General features: G+C 61.8%; 1 protein-coding gene across 6 annotated transcripts; it reads right to left on the reverse strand.

Annotated features, from left to right (window-relative positions):
• Nucleotides 1-2,156: 2,156 nt before the first annotated feature.
• Nucleotides 2,157-12,464, reverse strand: ZNF703 (zinc finger protein 703). Of its 6 annotated transcripts, none has more exons than XR_010350966.1 (3): nucleotides 11,829-12,464; nucleotides 9,245-11,339; nucleotides 2,157-6,385 (listed from the first exon to the last, which is right to left on the reverse strand). XR_010350966.1 is itself a non-coding variant. In XM_064400388.1 (2 exons), the coding sequence occupies exons 1-2, from the start codon at nucleotides 12,039-12,041 to the stop codon at nucleotides 9,960-9,962; spliced, it is 1,593 nt and encodes a 530-aa protein (XP_064256458.1). In that variant the 5' UTR covers nucleotides 12,042-12,107; the 3' UTR covers nucleotides 2,157-9,959. The 6 variants fall into 6 exon arrangements, 1 of the variants encoding a protein (XP_064256458.1); XR_010350965.1 differs by having other exon boundaries at nucleotides 2,157-7,161; XR_010350963.1 differs by having other exon boundaries at nucleotides 2,157-7,161; nucleotides 8,397-11,339.
• Between the last annotated feature and the right edge of the window lie 937 nt (nucleotides 12,465-13,401).

A 13,401-nucleotide genomic window follows, 5' to 3' on the forward strand; every position in this document is an offset into this window, starting at 1 on the left:
CATTTCTAGTTCCACCCCATTCCTGTCCCCATTCCTATCCCCATTCCTATCCCCATTCCTATCCCCATTCCTATGCCCATCCCATCCCATCCCGTCCCGTCCCGTCCCGTCCCATCCCATCCCACTGTCCCCTAGCTGAAACCTGAAGGAGCAGTGGAGCCCAGGAAGGGAAATCCCTGGAAGGAGCTGGGAGCCGCAGGGTGCTTGGCTGGGCCCTTTCCTGCTCTGCTGTGGCTCAGTCAGAGCATGGCAGGGGTGGGAGGGGGCTGTGAGGGGAAACACTTCCCCAGTTCCCTCCATGGAACGTTATTTGCTGATTACGGGGCAGAGCTGTGTTCCAGAGTGTCCGGGCTCGTTCCCTGTCAGCTCTAACAATGCAGCACTTGGCAGCTCGGTGGCGTGGGCCATTAATCATCCCCTGACAGTCCGGAGCTCACACGTGGTCACTGTGCCCCCTCCCCACGGCCAGCAGGGCAGGGGGGCTTCCTCCGCCTTGGGCTCACCCAAACCCATGAGCTGAGAGTCCTGGACCCACATCCTCTTGGCAGGGTGGGGTGGGTGAGGAATGGGGAGACATTCCTGCCCTCACTGTGGGAGCAGCCCCGTGGAGGAGGCTCTTGGGAAAGCGCTACAGAGCTGGCATTCCCAGCCTTTTCCTGCCCACCACCATCCCCTGCTCCCCGAGCCCCTGGGCAGGAGCTGGGGTCTGTCCTGGGGGAGCTGATCCCGCTGGGAGCCCGTTCCCAGCTCTCCCCGAGGCTTCTCTCCGCGCCCCTCGTCGTCCCGCAGGCGCCAGCCCCGTGGCCGGGTGCCAGCGTGCCAGGTCATCCCCCAGTAAATAAAGGAGCAATGTGTTTCCAGCCCCCCAATGCTGTTTTCTAAAGGGAAATGATTAATGGTGCTTGGAAACCACAATTCATCCCGGGAAAGAAAGTAGATTTACCCGAAACATGCGTGAGAATTAGTGCTGGGATGGGCTCCTGGGGCAGAGGGGGGGAGCTAATGGCAAACAGAGCCTGTCTGTGTGCAGGGGGAGGGAATAGCCCGCCAAAAACATGGGCTGGAGGAGCTGGGATGGAGCTCCAGGAGGAGGAGAGTGGCTGTCACAGCCAGGTCACCTCCCCAGCTGAACTTCAGTCTCCCCTGACCCGCAGTGAGATGGTGACGATGGAGAGAGGAATTCTCCTGTCACGTGTGTCCCAACAGCACAGCAAAGGATGGATGGTGCTGCTGGGACCAACACTCACCATTCCCAGAAGTCCAGGAGATACCTGGGAGAAGCAGGAGAACCCATAAAGCTCCAGCCTGTAAATGCCTGGTGCTTCAAAAATGTTTTAGTCACCTTGCTCCAGCTGGGGGCACCCACTGGGGTAACTGGGATGGGCTGGGGTGCACCACAGGAGCACGGAGCCTTCCAGGTGCTTCACCCCTGGGCAGCAGGAAACCTCAGAGAAGGGGAAAACACAGTTTTCCTCCGTGAGGGTGGGAGGGAGGCGGCCGTGGCAGCCCCAGCCTGGAGCGTGGGAGCTGCAGCATCATCCTGCTGAGTTTCCAAGTTCATGGAAAAGGTTTTCAGGCACAATTCCTGGTCTGCTTCCAAGCTGCTGTGCTCTTCTCTGCCCAGGAGAGCAGCAAGGGAGGGGAGAAGGAACAGGTGACATGAATTTACCACCTGAATTCAGAGATAACCCCAAGAACCTGCCTTTACCTCAGCTCTGGATCAAGGCAGCAGCTGGCCCCACGCAGGTCCCGTCCCATCAGCAGTGTGGAGGAGCTCGGACAGGGCTCAGGGAGAGAGATTTATCTGTGGGATTCCAGGAAGGGCTGGGGAAACCTCGGCGAGGTGCTGACGCCCAGGTCAGGAGCCATCCCTGGCTCGGTGATATATTTAGAGCGGGATAATGTAAGCGACAGGAGGGGAAAAAATAAAAAAATCCGTGGAGGAGGTGCAGATCCGTCCCCTTGGCTGGGAGTTACTGGATGATCCGAGCCAGGGAACAGATAGTTGGATTTCCCTTATTTCTCCCTTCAAATAAATCACAGCTCCAGAGGCCTTTAAACTCTGCAACATGATCTGTTCCAATAAGGAAGGGAATGAAAGGCTGCGTCTCTCTGGAAGCCTTCAGAGCCATAAATCTCCTATGTACAAACACAGACCAGATTTCCAAGTGCATTTATTTTATTGTATTGTTTTAACAGAAAAATCAAACTGCAATAAACTCCGTCCCTCATTAGCTGTCTCCATATCCAGGCCAAATGTTGCTAACGAATAAAATCAGGACAAAGGAATGTGGATGTGGGTCCAAGGCCTGGCCGGGCGCTGACCCCCCGAAAGGCATTTCCCTCTGAGCCTCAGAGGTGTGGGATGAGGAGAGCCAAGGGGGTGGTTCCTGCACTGCCCATTGCTGGGGGTCTGCTGGGGGTTGGCACCCCAAATCCAGCACCCCTGCCAAGGAGCTGGCACCCCTGCCAAGGAGCTGGCCCCCTGCCAGGCCCCCACCACAGCAGCTGGAGTTTAATTTAAGGGTTTCCTGCTTCAGTGGTCCCTGATGTGCACCCCAAAAGCAGCAGGAACAGGGGGCAGTTTGGGTGGGTGCTCCCCAGGCTCCAGGAGACCCCCCAGCTGCCCATGTGAAGGGGCTGCAGAATTGGGGCTGAACTTGTTAAGCACCAGGTCAAACCCCAAACTTGCTCTGGAGCTGTCGGTCGTTAATCAGCTGCTGACAGTCCTGAAGGGCCTGGCTGCTCCCAGAGCCCAGGGACAGGGATGTGCCTGGCACTGGTGGTGGCATGGTCCCCAGTGCCCCCATGGGTTTTCCCAAGCCCCCCAAACCCGCCCCAGGGGACACCCGTGGAGGGAGCAGGGCTGTCACATCCCAAACACAGCATCTCCTGCGACTCGGTGAGACGCAGGGAAAAGGAGAGACTCAGTCCCAAGCAGGCTGGGAAGGAGCGAGGAGCCTGTCTGCAGGATTTATGGCACTGAGCTGCAGAGCCCAGAGCAGCGCCCGCGCCGCGCGGGTCCCGCCTCAGCCCACGGAGAAATTCCTGACTTATTGAATCACATTTGTCATCCCTAAATACATATGCAGGCCCGTGTTTCTGAATCCATAAACATCTTTAACTAACTCCGCTCAGCGAGGCCTCTTTCAGCAGTAATTTATATTTAACTTTTTCCATATGCAGGGCCTGTCGCCTTGGTGTCATTTCCGGGAAAGCCAGGGGGGCTGGGGGAGCGGGGGGCGCGGGGGGAGCGCGGCGTGTCTTGGCCCGCTGGAGCGGCCCAGCTGCTGGCACGGCGCGAGAAATCCACCCGCCAGAGCCAGTGCTCATTAATCATTTGAACTACTAAACTGCCAGCTCCTTTCAAGATCTTTCAAGAAGTGTTTTCACCCAAAATAGAGTTGAAAACGCGCCGGGCCCTACTTTCAGAGTCTCATCCATCTGGCCATTATGGGGAGTGTCAGGCGGCTCTGACAGACAAGGCTGCTCTGTTCGAGGGGCCCCGGCCCCACAACCTGTCATATCGCGGGGCTGATGGCATCTGACAGCTCCATTTGTACCTCCCCGAGAGATGAAAGGGCCGCTCCCGGCCGCGGGAGAAGGGCAGGGCCAGGGGGATGAGCAGGGGCAGCCCGGGGTGCCAGCAGCATCGCTGGCCCCATGGACACAGCACCCAGAGATCTGTCCCCAGAGCCCATCGCTGCCCTGGGGCTTGTGGCCGTCTGGGGTGTGATCAAAGGCTCTGTGCCCGCTGCCCACCCCTGGCTGTGGTGCTGTGCCCTGCTGGCACAGAGCACCCCGGAGCTGCCAGCGCTGCCCTGGCCCCCATCTCCCCCAGACTCACCTGCTGTGCACACTCCAGTGCTCAGAGCCAGTCCCCAAACCCAGCAGGACAGTCCCAGTACCCCGAGGGGTTCCCCCACAGCCAGGAAGGCTCAGGGTTTGCTCCACACCAGGACATCCCAAAAGCAGGTGGGAGCTGCTGGATGCTGGTGCTCCCCTTGGGGTGCTCCCCCCGAGCTGCCCCAGTGCTGCAGGATTTCCGTGCCAGCACAACAACTTGGAAAACTTGGGAATTATTGAGGAGCAGCAGCAATGGGGACAGAGCACACCCCAGCAGCCAGAGGAGCAGGCACCCAGCCAGCCCCATCCGTCCCAGTTGTTCCCAAAACAAAACCCAAGCAGAGCCCCAGAGACTGTGAGAGCCCCAGAAGGAAGGAAGGGCTTTTGGCTCCGTTTCCATTTTGCCCAGAACATGGCTCTTCTCACCTCTGAGGGGGGCTGTCCTTCTCCAGCCTGTTGGATGTTACTGGGATTGTTCCGGGAATGGGAACAAAACCCCACAAAGGCAACACTGCTCCAGCAGAAACCAGGAGTCCCTTCCATGCTCGGGGATGAGCAGCCCCATCCTTCTCATCCAGAGAGGAAAACACAGCAAATCTTCTGGGTGCTTCACTCTGCCCTCTCCTCCCTCTGGGAAGCGCAGAGAAGACTGAGGGCTCAGCAAAAAGATCTTTAACAGTCCCCATCTCTGTCCTTCTCCCTCGGAGCCCCCCAGGCACCCCTCCTGCAGGAGCTGCTCGTGGAGAGGTGGCCCCAGGACCTGAGGCTCCCACTGCTCCCGTCTCCTTTGGTGCAGCAGCATCTCCCTCTCCCAGGGATGCACCAGTGGAGATGCAGGGGTGCTGTGGTGGGCACCAGTGCAGCCCCGAGTGCTGCTGGGGAGCCACCCTTGGCAGCTGTGGGGGACACAAAAAAGGCCATTTTGGTTCTCTGTTCCACTGAGGTGTCTGCAGGAAGGGTCCGTCAAGCCCCAGAAGCCACCAGATGCCCAGGATGCTGCATCCTTCATCTCCTTCCAAATTTTGCCACACCAGGAGGGGTGATCCATGAATTTTGGGACCACAAGGTGTTGGAAGAGGTCACGTTGCACCCTGCACAGTGTCGGGTGTGCTGTCCAGCTCTGCTCAGCCTGTCAGGGCCAGCTCTGGTAGCACAGGGTCAGCGTTCCACCGCCACCTTTGGCAAAGGCACCTCCTCCGTGGGTCACATCCTCCTGTCCTGTGTCCCTGCACCACGCTGGAAGGTGGGATGAAGTCATGGCAAAGCTGCTCCCGGAGGTTTCCATGAGCACCTTCAGAAAACACACGGGTCTGTGTAAATCTGTGTAGATCTGTGTAAATCTCTGTTATTGTGACTCGAGCTCCAGGACCCTGCTCTGTGCACGGAGCTGTCAGCTGAGCGCCCTCCCCTGCTCTCCAGGGAGCTTCAGCTGAAGTGTTGGTGTGTAAGGATCAGCACTCCTCAGTTTGTCGCCACAATAAACAGAGGGTGACTGTGACCCAGCCTGCAGGAACGAGCGCGATCGCTGCCACACTCCGGTTTCAACCTGTGCCAGGAAATGGCCGTGGCCCCAGGGCTTTGTCACCTGCCAGGGGCTCTGTGCTGGACTGTCATGCTGATCAGACACTGGAGAAGAGTGAAACATGGCCATGGTCACCCTGGGCACTTCACTGGTGACCAGCCAAGGCCGGGTGTCCTGGTGTGGCGAGGAACAAGTCAGCGTTATCGCTGCCGAAGCTGGAACCTGAGCTGCTGGAGGATCTGCTGCTGGAGGATTTGCAGCACACACCAATCCATGGCCACGGCAGAGGCAGCAGCAGCTCTTCAGCTGATATCCAGAGCCAGAGGAAAGTCCACTCCCATTTGTGGCATTCCTGGCCACTGCAGTGCCCGGGCGCCTGCCCATACTCTTCTGGCTTTGGCGCCTTGAGGTCTTTGTCCTTCTCCACTCACCTCGTCCAGCCTCTTGTCACTTGTGCTGTCCCACTGCTCGGAGTGGCTGGAGGTGATCCCACAGCAGGGCAGTGCGGGGCTCTGGTGGGCACACACAGCTCCACACCCTGCTGCTGCCCTGGCTGCTCCGTGTCACCGCCGTGTCACCGCCGGCTGCTCCAGCTGCTCCTTCTGCAGGGCTCCAGCTCACAGCCTGGCACAGGACCTCCGCTGCCACCTCCAAGCACAGCTCTGTCCCTCCAGGTCTGCTCTCAGCTCATGCAGCACCAAGTGTGCCCCAAAGCAAAGCCCAGACCCCAGGTTGGGCACGGGGATGCTGGTGGGGGGACAGGAGGTGTCCACACCACTCTGACTTGGAGGACAAACAGAGCCTGCGTTCTCCGTGGCTTCCACCAGCGCTCACGTGGAAAGAAAAGCTGCTTTATGCAACTGAGGAACTTCTCATCCACCCACCATGGCTCTGCTCTGGCCCATGCCTCTGCATCCCGACCTGACCCCTGGGCAGGCTCCAGCCCTCGAGGACGCCGTGCTCCGCTCTGGACTCTGAAACGCCTTGTACGTCTGCGGGCAGCCACCTCTGCATCACCTAAAAGACATCGGGGATTTTTGTGCAGGAGAGGAAGGAAAACAACAAGAAAAAATAGGGCCTGGCTCTTTCATTCACGTATTTATTGGGCGGACAGCGTGGCTGTGGTCAGCTGGGCTTCGGCCATCACAGACGGGGATATTTATAAGGCACGCGGAGCGGCTCGGCGTGTGCGTCCAAGTCATTCCTTCCCCGGCACAGGGTATAATGTTGCCTTTGTTCGGCTGCCTCCGGCACAGCAGAGCGTGCCGTGCCGCTCGGCCGGGCCCCTCGCCGTGCCCCGGCAGCCCCGGCGCAGCCCCGCTCCTTCCACACACACCACGGCCCCGGCAACTGCCACCATAAATCAATAGGGAAGGAGAGGCTGCCAGTTAGACTAAACAAGTGCATTTGCAAGGATTGCTAACCCTCATTAATCACTCTGACAGTCCTAAAAACACATTTCCCCTTTAATGACTGTATTTGGATAATCAGAGCTTTTTCCTCGCGGCGCGGGGTGAGCGGCGGTGGGCGCGACTTCGGCGAGCGCCGGCACCGGGGTCACCGGCGAGTCAAGCGCTGCAGGTCCCCGGCAGCTCGGGGCGAGCTGGAGAAGGTGCTGCTGTGCCACGGGGAAAGGAGCCACCAGCACAGCCCCAACACTGCCGTCCCCACGTCCGACACCCACCGGTGTCCTCCCAGCCCCGGCTGGATTCGAAAAGGTCTTTTTCTGTCTCTCCGCGTTCCCTTTAGGTGACTTTTGCCTCCTGGAGAGGTTTGAAACCTGGCACATTTTTCTGTATAAATGATGCAACACATTAATGCACAGCACATTATGAAAATGGTAATTCAAACCCATACAACTCTAAATTAAGCCATACATTATCCGACCCACTCAGCCATATATTTTGCAGAAAGACAGGATTGAATCAAATCAAACCGAAACTGTGGAGTGCAGGTTGTTAGACAGAATGATTAATAAAGTGCATCCCAGTGCTCTTATTATAAAATGAATTCCGCAATAACCTGGGCATACATTACACAGGGAATTATTTAATATATTGGCAATGCAACTGTTCCCCAGCAGCTCCAGCCCGAGTGCCGCCGCTATCAGATGATACTCGCGGTGTTTACACGGTCTGGCCCCGCTGCTGCAGTCCTTAGGGAGGGGAAAAATATTCCTCAGGGAACCTCCTGCACAGCAGAACACATCCAGGCAGCACCGTGGGTGAAGGGAAGGCGCGCGGGCTCGTTTTTGGAGCAGGGAACATCCTTGTGTGGCAGGGTTTGGGGCAGAGAGGGATGGAGCGTGAGGAGGGATGCGTCCAGCAGCTCTGGGAGCAGGCTCTGGCAGGATGAAGCTGTGCAGCCCCTTGCCCCGTGCCCTGGCTGGGATCTGGCACAGCCCCGGCAGCGCCGACACCCGGAGCGGCTGTGCCGGGTGTGCTGATTTTGGCACTGGGCTACCACACCTTCAGGCTCTGCGGCATCATCCTCCCACCCCGCGGCACGAGGTGCCCAGCCACGGCCAGGGACTGGCGTGGTGGGACAAAATCTCAGTGCAGGAACCTGAAACAGGCCCCATCACGAAGGATTTATGATGGGCACCGGCAGTGCCCGAGCGAGGCCGACACCGAGTGGGGGCCACATCCTGGGAGAAGCGATGCTCCCGAGGGCCGGGGGGCTGGATACCTCCCGTGCCACCAGAGAGAATGCACTGGAACTGCTCTGCCCACCGCTCCTGGCATCCTCCTCCACGGCCAGCATCAGCTGCCGGAGGGCTCAGCATCCAGCAGGGACACAGGAGGCTGCACCAGCCTGGGCCTGGCACCCCGTTCCTGCTGTGCCCACAGGACAGAGCAAACACCCGCAGCAAAGCGCCCCTGTGCCAGCCCCAGCCCTGCAAACACCCCTGTGCCAGCCCCAGCCCTCATCCAGCAAACATCCCACCTGGAAGGAGCAACACCAGCACGGGCACGACCGGACCCCAGCCACGTCCGCACAGGGGCAGCCACAGACCCCCAAAACCAACCTCGGGGAGCTCAGCACGGAGCCAAACTGGCCACTGGACCACCAAACCTCTCCTGCTGCCATAGGAAACCCGGCTGGGCCCTCCCACCGGCCGCAGCCACGCTCGAGGCACAGGCAGGGAAATAAAAATCCCTTCAGCAAAAGTAGTCCCTGTTCTCAGCGCGTTGTTTTTCAGCTCAAAGGACACAAAGGAATTTAAACACAGGGCATAAAGCAATATCGAGAAGGCAATTAACAGGGATTAATTGCGTGACTCACTGAAATGCAATAGGAACGAGGCAGAAAATAAAAAAGTGATAGGGGGCAATGGGGCATGCAGGGTTTCGAGGGGGAGCTTGGCCGGGGGTCCCAGAGCTGGAGGAAAAGTGCTTTCCTTGGGGCACGGAGCAGGCAGAGCCCCCCAACACGGCGGGGATGGAGCCAGACCACGCCAGAGCCATCCATCCCCCTCCTCCCGGCACCGAGATGGAACGGGAGCAGGCAGGACCCGCCAGCTCCCTGCCGCCCGCACACCGAGACCCGGCACGCTGCTCCTAGCACACCGGCACCCCTAAAACCGCAGCGCGGGCACGGCTCTGACCCCGCCAAACGCCTTCTCGAACCTTCCCAACGCCGCCACGCGCGGGGACACCGGGGGCAGGGACACGCGGGGAGGGGGACGGGGGCGCGGGGCCGCGCCCGGAGCGCGGCCGGGGCCGCTCCGGTGCCGCGGGGCTCCGCCGCTGCCGCCGCCGCCGCCGCTAGATGGTGCTGGGACCCCGCGGCCCCCGCCGGACCCCCGGGCAGGGACGAGACCAGACCAGAGCGTGGGTACAACCAAGAGGCGTTTATTAACAAAATCAGACTTACCGGGGCTCGTCCGCCCGCCCGGGGCCGCCGGTCCTGCCGCTCCTCCGGTCCCCCCACCGGGGATGTGGGGGGGACACGCGGGGTCCTGCAGCCCCCCGGCGGGGCACGGCCTGGGGTGAACATCACCCGGCCGGTGTGAGCAGCCCCCCCGGCCCCGGACACAGCGCGAAAAAAGGAAAAAAAAAAAAGAAAAAATGTAAAATAAAAAAAAAATAAACCACAAAAAATTTTAAAAGGGAAAAAAATTTGAAAACCCCAAAGATTAAAAATAAGAAAAAAATTACAAAAAAAATTACATCTGCAAGTTACAAATGCAGAGAACAGAATCCCAGAGCGATAAACGCAGAGGGGAAGGAGGAAAATGCCTTTTTTTTTTTTTTTTTTTTTTTTTTTTGCTTTTCCATGTGTGGCAGGAGTCATGCAAGAATTTCTCGGGGGAAATTAAGAAAGGGGAAGGAAAAAAAAAAATTCAAAAGAAACAAAAGGGGAAAATCAAAGCCCCACACCTGCAAAGTAAAGAGGGATTTTTTTTTTTTTTTCTTTTTTCGGGGTTTTTTTTGTTTTTTTTTTTTTTGGACACAGACTTTTGCATACCATTGATTCATTGGTGTATAATGCACTTATATTCCCAGCTTTAAGCTAACATACAGTAATAAATACAGAGTCCAAGGAGGGCGCGGGGAGGCTGGGGCTGAGCCGGCCGGGGCCGCGCTGGTTACTGATATCCCAAAGCCGAGGCTGACGTGAGTCTTTGGCCGTAGAGCGCGTACGGGGAGTAGTAAGGTCCGGCGGCCGGCAAGGAGGGCACGGGCAGGGCGCCGGCCGCGGGCAAGTGGCTCTTGCCGTAGGGGTGGTACCTGTTTAGTCCCAAAGTGTGTGGGCTCCTCAAGGAGAGCGAGGCCGGTAAGGTGTTGGGGCTGCCGGGGGCGGCGGGCGGCAGGTGCAGGTGGCAGGAGGCCGCCGAGCCCAGCCCGGAGGTAGGGTAGCCCGCCAAGAGTTTCTCGGCCCCCGGCAGGGCCGTGTGGGTCCGTAGGTGGGTGAGCAGCTCCTCCGAGGTGGCAAACCTCTTGTCGCAGGGTCCGCTGGCAGACACCCAGTTGCATATGTGGGGCAGGGGGTCGTTCTGCAGCATGAAGCCGTAGGTGTACAGGGGGTGGCCGGGCAGGCTGGGGGTGCCGCCGGAGGAGAGCGTGGTGTGCACCGAGTGCAGGGGGTGCGTGGGGTACACCAAGGGGTATCCGCTCTTGAGGCTGCCGGGGTCGTGCACGCAGCTGGAGCAGTTGCTGGAGCCCAGGTGCGAGGCGCTGTGGTAGCTCAGGCAGTACGGGTCCCGGCATAATCCCTGCATGAAGGAGGGCGGCGAGGCCCCGGTGAGCGGGCTGGAGCTGGGCGGTTTCCCCGGCAGCCCCAACGCCCCCGGCAGCTGGCTGCCCACCAGCCCCGGCTTGGTGGGGTCCAGCCCGGGCACGAACTGGGACGGGTAGCCGGCGTAGGCGCCGACGATGGAGCCGTGGTAGCCGATGCTGGAGGGCGGCAGGGGGAAGACGGAGTGGCCCGGCTTGTAGGGCGACACGGGGGCCACATGGCCGGCGGGCGGCAGCGCGGGGGGCTCCGACTTGCGGCCCGAGGGGGGCTCGCCGTGCGCCCCGGCCTCCGCCACCCCGCGCCCCAGCGCCCCGCCCGTCCCTTCGGGGCTGGGCTTGCCGCTCTCGGGCTCCTTCTTCTCCTCGGCGCCCTTGGGGTCGGGGTGCTGCGGCGAGGCCCCGCGGGAGCCGCCGGGCGAGGCGGCGGCGTGCGGGGGGAACGGCGGGCACGCGGCGCTGGGCACCCGAAAGCCGGCCTTGTCCGCGCCGCCCTCCTTGCGCGGCTCCCCGCCGCCCTTCGAGTAGGGCTTGAAGCTCGACTTGTCCTCGGCGGGCGCGTCCCCGCCGCTGCCCGGCGGCTTCAGCGCGGCGGGCCGGGCGGAGGGCTCCTTGTCGGCGGCGGGCGCGGCGGCCGCCACGGCGTTCAGCTTGGAGGAGGGCGGCGGGTCGGGCTTCCCGATCTGCGAGCAGGTCTGGGCCAGCAGCGCCAGCGGGCTCTTCTTGGCGTCCAGCTGCGGGCGGAGCGGAGCCGGTCAGGGGGGACCCCGACGGCGCCCCCGCACCGGCCTCCCCCCCACCCCCCGAAATCCCGGGGCCGGGCCCGGCGCCGAGCCAGGGAGCGGGGATGGGGGGGACGGAGCGGGGATGGGGGGGACGGGGCGGGGGGACCGCCCGGCCGGCGAGAAGAGGGACCGGGTGGGGTGTGGGGGGAGCGGGGCTGCGGCGGCGGCGGCGGCGGGGGAGGGAAAGAACGGGGTGGGGGGAGCCGAGCAGGGCAGAGCCCGGCCGGGAGAACCGGGAGAGGCGGCCGGGAATGCGGGGAGCGCCGGGCTGGGAAGCAGCCGGCCGGGAGAACCGGGAGCGCCGGGCTGGGAAGCAGCCGGCCGGGAGAACCGGGAGCGGCGGCCGGGAATGCCGGGAGCACCGGGCTGAGAAGAGCCCGGCCGGGGGGACCGGGGGTGCGGGGGTCCGCGGCGCGGCCGGGGGCGGCGGGCACTGACCTCGATGGGGCTGACGGGCGTGGAGGAGAGCGGCTGGAGGTACTCGGGGTGCAGGAGGTGGCCGCCGTGGGCGCTGAGCATCTTCAGGACGCGGATGGGCAGCCGGCTGGCCTGGCGCAGCGGGTCGGCGGGGGGCGGCCGGGGCGACGGGGCGGCCGCGGCTCCGCGGCTCGGCGGGGTCCTCGGCCGGGGCCCGCCGGGAGCGCCGCTCATTTGGGGCGGGGGAAAGGGGGGGGTGCCCGGGCTCCGCGGGGCCGGGCCGGGCCGGGCGGGCGGCGGAGCGGCGGCGGCGGCGGCCCCGGCGAGACGAAGCCCTTCCCCGGCCCCACCGACACGTCAAATAGCCCCGATGGCGGCCGCGCTCCGAGGGGGCCGGCGCCGCGCACCAATCCGCGCCCGGCCGGGCCCCCGGGGCGGGGAGAGCCGCCGGTGGGGGGGGCGAGCCGCCGCCGCTCCGCCGCCACCGCCCCGCGCCGCCGCGCGGGGGAGAGCCGCGGCACCGGCCCGAGCGGCGGCTGCGGCTGGCGCGGCACGGCTCGGCATGGCACAGCGCGGCACGGCTCGGCATGGCTCGGCAGTGCCGGTGCAGCTCGGCATGGCACGGCACTGCTGGCACAGCTCGGCATGGCACGGCAGTGCCGGTGCAGCTCGGCATGGCATGGCTTGGATGACATGACATGGAATGGGATGGCACTGCTGGCACACCTGGGCATGGCATGGCTTGGATGACATGATATGGCATGGGATGGCACTGCTGGCACAGTTTACCATGGTGTGGGATGGCACTTCTGGCACACCTGGGCATGGCATGGCTTGGGTGACATGACATGGCATGGGATGGCACTGCTGGCACAGTTTGCCATGGCATGGCTTGGATGACATGACATGGAATGGGATGGCACTGCTGGCACACCTGGGCGTGGCATGGCTTGGGTGACATGACATGACATGGCATGGCACAGCATGGCACAATTTACCATGGCATGGGATGGCACTGCTGGCACACCTGGGCATGGCATGGCTTGGGTGACATGACATGACATGACATGACATGGCATGGGATGGCACTGCTGGCACACCTGGGTGTAGCTTGGCTGGAACACCGTAGCAGGGCACAGCATGGCACTGCTGACACACCTTGGCCTGGCTGACACGCGATGGCACAGCTCGGAATGGCACAGCTCAGCTGGCATGGCATGCCCAGTGTGGCTGATCATGGCATGCCCAGCATGGCTCAGCTGGCACCACATGGCATGGCACTGCTGCCATGGCATGGCTTAGGTGAGATCAGCCTGGCACAGCTCGGCACCCCTGTGCCAGTGGCTCCTGCACCCAAACCTGCACCCGGGGCCTGGGTCCTGCCACCGCCCTGACCCTGCAGCCAGCACCTGTGCCCCATCCCAGTGCCACCCAAGGTGACAGAGCTGACCTTAACTCAGGCTCTCACAAAGTGACAATTCCCTTATGAGCCCACAACTCCTTTTTTTCCCAGGCATTTTCTCCTTTCTTTGGTTTGCTGAGTCTTAAAAATCTTCAGGTGCCAGCGCAGGCTGCTGTATAACTAATTAACTTC

This window comes from Passer domesticus, chromosome 28, assembly GCF_036417665.1.
Source record: "Passer domesticus isolate bPasDom1 chromosome 28, bPasDom1.hap1, whole genome shotgun sequence".
Lineage (NCBI taxonomy): Eukaryota > Metazoa > Chordata > Aves > Passeriformes > Passeridae > Passer > Passer domesticus.

Coding starts and splice junctions, on each gene's coding strand:
- ZNF703 (XM_064400388.1), bottom strand. CDS start 12,041: ATGAGCGGCGCTCCCGGCGGGCCCCGGCCGAGGACCCCGCCGAGCCGC. Junction 11,340..11,828: donor CGCCCGTCAGCCCCATCGAG/GTCAGTGCCCGC, acceptor CTCCGCCCGCAG/CTGGACGCCAAGAAGAGCCC.